Raw genomic sequence first — 8,034 nt, 5'->3', positions numbered from 1 at the left:
TACAGAAAGACAAGAACTGCAGTTTTCTTATCAGCGAGCTGCAATAAAACTTTTCGATCCACGCGGCCAGGGCGGATGAGTGCGTCATCCAAACGCTCAATGTGATTTGTTGTCATAATCAGCAATCGACCTTCCTGCGAAGACACGCCATCCAGGGCATTAAGAAGCGCGGACAGAGATACATTTCCCTGAGACTTGCTCTTCTGTGAAGGGCCTACCGCGGCCTGGTCAGTGTTTTCCGTCGTTTCACTGTCTTCCGTTTCTGCTGTACTAGCAGCATCGATATCTTCTAAGAGAATGACACAATGCGGGGGAAGCTGGGCAAACAAGCTGCTCAGGCGGTTGTCATCGATGCTTGAAAGATTGAGTACATAGATATCTAGCTCAAAACGCCCGGCGACAGATAAGCTGAAACTGGACTTCCCGGTTCCAGGAGGCCCATACAGCAGGAACCCTCTTCGATAGGGTATCCCACGCCTTGCATACCAGCCCCGAGCCCGCTCGTCCAGGAAATCCTCGATATCTTTCAACACGGCCATTTTCTCGTCCTCATCCATGATGACTGTTGAAATTGGTCTGATGTCTCTTGCCTTCGCCTTCCTCCATTCACCATCATGATGCTCAAAGACTGTAGTCTTTCTCTGAATAAGTTTTAGATACTCGGCTCGGCAATCACTAAGAAGTGCTCTCAGGATTTGCGAAGATCCGCCGATGCAGGAAATGGAGATCTCTTCCTTGGTCTCTTTTGCCACGCACTGGAACCGGAGCAGATGGTTCTTGTACACGAAGAAGAATGATCCATTCCAAGGTGAAAAACGCAATGGTTTCTTCTTGTACTCTTTTGAGAGATCATCAGCATATGCTCTTCTTTGCATGCCGTCGATGCTGACGAGAAAGGACCGAGCCTTATGGGCGAAGGGCTGGGTGGATACCCAGGCGATAAGCATATCGTACGCTTCATTGTAGTAGGAGACGTGGACGGTCGAAGTTTTCAATGGTTAGAAAGAACTATCACTACGGGGAGAGTCACGAACTGAAATAGGCCTCCACCAATTCTGTCAGGTAGCGGTATGCATATCTACCCAGAAAGAGGAACATCCCGCACATGCACATCAGGTGAGCATAGCTGTTCAGGTTGCCAGTCAGGAGCTGTTGCATAGATGCAGTGATGCCGGTGAAGCCAGGGAAGAAGACATCCATAATAGAGATTTGAGTAGGGGCAGTGTGGATTGGCGAAGAACTACCACTGTTAAATGCGTTCATTCTGGAGTATTTGGTGGTTTCCTTAAGAGATGGTATTATGCGCGATACGTTTGGAGTGATATATACACAAGTAAGTGTTTGTCAATTGGGATGAGGAATTGGTATTTGCAGAGCTCGAATTTTCGTAAGACGTTCATCGCCTTAGGATTCGGAAGGAATCTTGCGCCCTTATATGCGGTTGGAACCCGTACAAAGTCGAGTCGATCGGTGTCCTCGTATTTCTAGACGCCGGATATGCCGTCTATACCAACGCAGGCTATGCTAGGTACATTTCACCATGCTTCTTCATTGAATTGTCAAAGCACGGGAAGAGAGGTTGATCTAGGTTGAAAAATTATCAAAACACAATGAAAAGCCTTGCGAGCTCAGTGCCGGAAACGCTATTAGTCTCTTCCCTACCATGTGAAACTTGTACTACCTACCACCTTTCATCCATCAGTACAAGTTGACCCGGCAAACCAAATCTGCTGTTCCGTATGCTGCATTTAGCACCAGGGCACCCAACAAGAGGACGCAGGCGAATAGGCCAATACCTCATCTCACCGCCTCACTTGCAGGGATTCAGCGGTGATGAATCTAATATAGCAAAATTATGGCGCCTCACAAAAACATCATGCTATCCCGGTGCTTAGTTATGTGTACACTTGAGTCTATAGCATCGATTTTCGGGGCATGCTACGGTGTGACTCCTTTCTGGTGATGCACACTTGAACAAGTCTTTGTGAGGCACCATAGTTTTGCTATACTAGATTCACCTGCGGATGAAGATCATGCAGGTGACAACACTTGCAAATACAAGCCCTGGGTTGGTTCAATGCCCATCCGTGTCTCAGCCACTCGTTGAGCTCTGCATTCAATCCAATACTATACCGTTCTTAGCCTAGACATTGAAATAAGTCCTTATCTTACGAGGACATGTCATAGTGTGACTCCGCCCATGTGATAATCAATTTGTGTGAGCCCAGGTTTGTGCTACCCTGGTTCGGATAAGCATGCAGGCTACAAATAAAGACAAGCAGAGATGTATATAGAGCACACCCCCCTTAAAGAACTCTGTAAACTATTTGTACTTGTTGATCTATGGTTCATAGATTATCTGATCCAGTTTTAGCCAGTCCCTTCTTCATTGCAATAGATTCAGACCTAAGTTCACCATGTCTGCTAGTTTAGTTTTATCACAATTCGAGGCGCTTGCAGCCCGGACGGAGTCGATGTTGTTGAAGCTTACAGGTAGGAAGATTCGACCAACAAGGGACCAGCGGAATGAGTTTCGGAAACTACGCGGGAGAATGGATTCATCCTGGGCAGCTCTGAATGCAGCGATTGCAAAGCTAAATCACTGTGGGAACGAAGACATCGCCATCGCAAATCAAATTCGAGATACAAAAAACTATCAATCAATAACCTCACCTATCTTGATGAATCTCAGGAGGAACCTTGAGCTTATCTACATCGGTCCCAAGGACTCTGATTTGGATTCTGAGCAAGTCAAAACAAGAAAGAGACACACTCGTACAAGATGTGGGGTGCTTCGGTCCCAGCATCCTCACGTTATTCTTATGTGGGCAATGGCCCTTCCGCCGTCGAGTTGGAAGACGTCTGGGGGCATGCCAGACGGCACGTTCGATTTCGTAATTGACGATACGTACACCGAGCGGATACCTTTACTATCTCCTGATATACTCCAAACGCTGCAATCTCTAGAAAAAGAGGAGCCTTTGAATACGTGTGATATGTTTCGAGAATTAGTTTCAAGCTTGTCGGAATCTGCGCTCGCCAACCAGAGAGAAACCCTCAACCCTTTCGGAAAAAGAGGGCACGGGGTCGAAAGCTCAGCATCTCTAGTAGCATCAAACAGGGAGCAGCAATTTCAAGGTTAGATGGACCTTTCCTCGTTTTACATCAGATATTGATGGAGTTAGGTCCTGTCGCCACGCACGCAAACTCACTTGGTAGTAATGATATGGTAGCAACCCAACAAGGTGGGCGGCGACATTTTTATCCGATGCTAGTTACCTAATACTAATGATACACAATAGGGGTCGACTACAGGCCATGTAATTCCAGAATAAGTCAGTGACAACCACCCTTTCCTGTCAGCAACGCTGACTTTGATGTAGATCAACTTCCAAGCCTGCGAGATATGGGGTTTGTTGCACCAGTTTATTCGACATATCAAACATGCGATCGTAACGGGAACGGCTCGCACACCGAACGTGGTAACTAGACCGTTTAGCGACGGGAACCAACCACAAGTTCGCGACCACACACATCAAACCTCAATGACCGACAATCGAGAGGGGTACATATACACGAACGCACCAGCGAGTAGTATCGCTGCACTACCCGAGCCCTTTAAAACAGCAGTCCAGAATAGCAAACTTTGGATACAGGAAAGGCGCCAAGGTCTAGAGAAGACAGGGTGTTTAGCTACGCTGTTCCCAAAAGATGACACTCAGGATATCTCCTTCACGATCTCGTGTGCTAGTGAGGATGGATACCATCTCAACAGCATCTATGGAATGGAAGTTACAATGTCATTCTAGACCTCAAAGTATACACTGGCAACTCTGATGTATACAGTATACCCGGGCGGAACATTGAATGGTTGATACTCTGTTATAACTTCCTGGCCGGGTTGCTTTGCATCATGGTGGGTTGGATTGTCCCCGGTTTCCTTGTTGAGGATAGAGATATAATATCCCATGTGTTGAAGGCTTACACGTAGTTGCTTGTTATTAATGAGTGGGAGCTAGCTAGCTATGTAATACACTATGAGATCACGTGAATACTTAGTCACGTGGTCACATGACTGAGGCGGCTCAACACCCCCCCATGCCACTTTGCTGGCATCCCAGCCGCTGCTCTCTATTACCTTTCAACTCGTTCAAATCCGCAATGAAAGTTAATTACATGAAGTAGACTCTACTTGCCTAATAAGGCCTAGGTCCATACGCTCAAATACTATAAAACCAGTAAAATTCAACCCACTAGCCCGAGCATCTCGATCGCCCGGGTATTCATCTCGTAACTTAATGCCTTGGTCAGACAATCCGCTGCCATACCCGCGCTCTCAATGTGACACAGCTTAATGGTCCCTTTGCGGACCTCATCCCTGACATGGTGGAAGCGTATGTCAATATGGCGCACGTTCCGCGTCACCTTTTCGCCATTTGCCACCGCTATCGCGCCCGTATTGTCGATGTTCATGATGGTAGGAGCAGGTGAACTGCCATCCGCAAGACCCAGCTCATTAAGTAGGCCGCGGATTCGAATCACTGTCTTAAGCGCCTCACTGCACGCAACGTACTCGGCTTCAGTTGTTGACAGCGCCACTACCCCTTGCTTTGAGGATTTCCACGAGATTGGGCCACCGGCCAGCAAAATCACCATTCCAGAGGTGGACTTCCGGTCCCCAACATCACCCGCCCAATCTGAATCTGAAAACACGTTTAATTTAGTGCCGACTTCCGCGGTATGGCGGTAGATGATTCTCAGGCTCTTGGTTCCCTTGAGATAACGAAGCAGGTGTTTAACCGCCGCCCAGCATGCTGTTGTAGGCTTACTAGCCCAACGCCCCAAATAACCGACCGCGAATGCTATGTCGGGCCTTGTATACGTGGCCAGGTGCTGTAGGGTGCCAACTGCCGCTCTGTACAAACTCTCATCAAATGGGTCACCTCCCTCGGGGGCGAAACCTGGATCCATGGGGGTTCGAACGGGGTTGCACTCTGTCATGTTGAATTTCTTAAGGGCCTGGTCAATATACACCTCTTGAGATAAGCAAATTCCCTCGTCCCCGCGTTCTACTTTCATACCCAGGTAGTGACGCGCCTCACCCAAGTCCTTAATGTTGAACTCCTTCGCGATCAATTTCGCCGTATCCTCTAGGGCACCCTCGTCGGGCCCCACTAGCTTCATATCATCAACGTACAACGTCAAATACACCTGCTTCTCGCGGTTATACCACAGCCCAGAGTCCCATTCGCTAGCGACGAATCCAATTTTTCCCAAGTAGGAGGTTATGAGGTTGAACCAATTCCGGGGAGCCTGCTTTAATCCATATAGGCACTGTACTACTAAACAGACATTCTTCTCTGGGTCCCCAACCTCGAATCCTTTCGGCTGTTGCATATAGGGCCTTTCACCCTCAGGGAGTTCTGCATTTAAAAACGCCGTCACGAAGTCGATTTGGCGAATCTTCCATCCTTTTGAGGCTGCGACTGCAAAAATCGTGCGGATTGTATCCGCGGATATGACGGGGGCGTATGTCAAGTCGTAATCTACACCCTTCTTTTGACGGAACCCCTGAACCACCCAACGTGCCTTGTAGCTTGTGATTTTTCCGTCTTCATCTGTCTTAATTCTGTACACCCACTTACCCCCTAACACAGAGGCCTTGGACGGTCGTTGGACAATTTCATAAAGTTCATGATCTTGAGCGCTTTGAATCTCCTTCTTCATCGCGGCAAGCCAGTTCTCCTTTTGCGGGCTTTCTATCGCTTCCCCATATGTATTTGGGACGCGGATCCCTGCGACAATCTCGTGATTAGGCTTTTTAAATGCCTTCCAACCCTTAAACGGTTGGCGGGCGACTTCTTCATCAGTGTCATCATCAATATTCTCCCTCTGCCCGGCTACGGCTAGTTGGGCCTTTGGCTTATTTTTGCTACCTTTTGGCCGTCCGCGCTTCTTTCCAGTCGTCCCCTGGGCTGATGGGAAAAGCTGGTCCTTTTTGGGTTGTTCCGCAGGGGTTATTTCAGTTTGTAGAGTGGAGTCCTCAGGAACAGGGGGATTGTAGGAAATCTGCTGGTCAACCTTCTCAGGTTCACCACTGGGGGTATTATAAGAAATCTCTGACGTCTTGCGATCGTCCAGAGCAGGGCCAACTAGGCGGTTTAATGTCGCACTTTCATTGAACTCTACGCTACTACTAACAACAACTTCCTTAGTAGTGGGGTTCCATAAACGGTAGGCATAGCCCCCGTAATATCCTATAAGGATGTGGCGTTCGCTGCGGGCTGCGAACTTCGATTTTTCCTTTTGGTTACCAACCTTTAATGCGTAGCAGGGAGTCCCAATCGCGCGTAGAGCACTTGCCCGCTTGTAAGGTTTCCCATCCCATGCTTCAAAACTCGTCATTGAACTCCAACGTCCTTCGGGTACAATCTCACTATATAATTCGGTCGAGGTAGGGGTGATGTTTGAGATCAGAGTCGCGGTTAGCATGCACTCCGCCCACATTTCAGGTGGGAGACCTGCTTGGACCATCATAGTGCGCGCCTTCATAGCTACGTCCTGAATCGCTCGTTCACTTACCCCGTCCTGCCAGGGAGCATACGGCTCCGTCGGTTCCCATTTAACCCCATGTTTGGTGAGGACATTTTGTGTCTTTTGGCCCCCAATTTCAGTCGCAAAATCAGACCTTGCAAACGCGACATTAACACCCAATCCTTTTAGGTGTTTGAGGTGGAATTCAACCGCATCAGGGGCTTCGCTTTTTGCTCTGAGGAAATAGGTGAACTTGTAACGAGTGGCGTCATCAACCACTAGGAGCGCGTATTTGTAACCCTGATTGCTAGGTGAAAAGACATTCAACCCATCACCAAGACTCTCACCACCGCCCGCGAGGTCGAAATGAATCCTATATCCACGATTCTTCGCCCGTGGCATGGGGATCCGTGAGATCTTGGTTTTCGCTTTTGAAAGTTTGCACGTCTCGCAGAAGGGCATCTTCAAATCCCCTTTGATAACTATACCCGACTGGGGGTCTTTCGCCAGTTTCAGAATGTCCCTTTCATTGAGGTGACCCAGACGGACGTGCCATGCAAATAGGGTGTTAGCCAGATTAGGAACGACTGATTTAGCCACTGCCGCTATTGCGGCTTCTTTGGTGCCATGTATGGGGAAGACGCGTGAGTTGTTCATCGTTGCGTAAAAGACCTCGCCATCTGGGGCCTTGATCTTAAACCCGTACATTTTACTGTCCTCTCCCCGAAGTAGCTCAAAGTCGAACCCATCACATAACAACTGACCAAAGCTGACGAGATTACTTGCCACATCTGGAGTGTAATTCGTTTCGTTTAGGCGTAGGGTCGACCCATTCAACATAACATTCGCCTCGCCAACTGCTTTCGTGCGGATAGAGCCTCCATTGGCGTCCTCCGCAAAATTTCCGTCATCTGAGGGCCGCAGACTGCTGAGCACCTCCATATTGGGTGTTATATTGCCCGAACACCCAGTGTCTAAATACCAATTCGGATCGCGTTGAGGACGTAACGCGGCCAGTCCCTTCAATGAGCTCTGGAATTCGGGTGGTTCCTCGCCGTTTTTCTTAGCAAGTTCCTCAATCTTTGCTTTTCGGGACTGCTGCCACTCCTCACTCTGATCTCTCCAGTTCTTGTAGTGACAATCCTTCTTTATGTGGCCTGGGTAGCTGCAGTAGTGACATTTAACCCCAGTCCTTTCCTTGTCCGAACGCTGCGAATTTTGGGTGTTTTGTGAGGTGCTCGGATTGGTGTTCTGCGACGTGTTCAACTCCTTTGAATTTTTGGTAGTCAGGGTGTTTGAGCTCTGCGAACCCTCTTTTTCACTGTCCTTAGCCTTCTTGGACTGCATCCCTTTACCCGGGTCTTTCTTTGACCACCAATCTTTAGGCTTAAAAAACACTCCGAAAGATACATCTAGGTCGTACACCAGGGAATGTCATTCTTTGTTAGGCGTTCCCCGGGTTGGTGGGAAGAGGAATGTAACCATACTTGTGTGGAGGTT

The 8,034-nt window shown here is 48.5% G+C and overlaps 2 protein-coding genes across 2 annotated transcripts in view; both read right to left on the bottom strand.

The window, feature by feature from the left end:
- The window catches only part of HCAG_04641 (predicted protein), a gene marked incomplete at both ends in the record, with an annotated part of 2,434 nt that extends 1,171 nt beyond the window's left edge, over nucleotides 1-1,263 (bottom strand). Inside the window, 2 exons of the mRNA XM_001540751.1 lie at nucleotides 4-838; nucleotides 1,035-1,263. Coding sequence (XP_001540801.1) covers nucleotides 4-838; nucleotides 1,035-1,263 — 1,064 coding nt within the window. The remainder of the gene's footprint in view (nucleotides 1-3; nucleotides 839-1,034) is intronic.
- Nucleotides 1,264-4,245: 2,982 nt separating this feature from the next.
- Nucleotides 4,246-8,034, bottom strand: part of HCAG_04640 (hypothetical protein) — a gene marked incomplete at both ends in the record, with an annotated part of 5,344 nt that continues 1,555 nt past the window's right edge. Inside the window, 4 exons of the mRNA XM_001540750.1 lie at nucleotides 4,246-4,703; nucleotides 4,830-5,313; nucleotides 5,353-5,618; nucleotides 5,838-7,946. Of these exons, the coding sequence (XP_001540800.1) occupies nucleotides 4,246-4,703; nucleotides 4,830-5,313; nucleotides 5,353-5,618; nucleotides 5,838-7,946 (3,317 nt within the window). The remainder of the gene's footprint in view (nucleotides 4,704-4,829; nucleotides 5,314-5,352; nucleotides 5,619-5,837; nucleotides 7,947-8,034) is intronic.

The sequence above is a fragment of the Histoplasma capsulatum genome, genomic scaffold (genome assembly GCF_000149585.1).
Source record: "Histoplasma capsulatum NAm1 scaffold_4 genomic scaffold, whole genome shotgun sequence".
Taxonomy (NCBI): domain Eukaryota; kingdom Fungi; phylum Ascomycota; class Eurotiomycetes; order Onygenales; family Ajellomycetaceae; genus Histoplasma; species Histoplasma mississippiense.
Note: the sequence above shows the minus strand (reverse complement) of the source record. Positions and strands in the feature narration are given on the sequence as shown.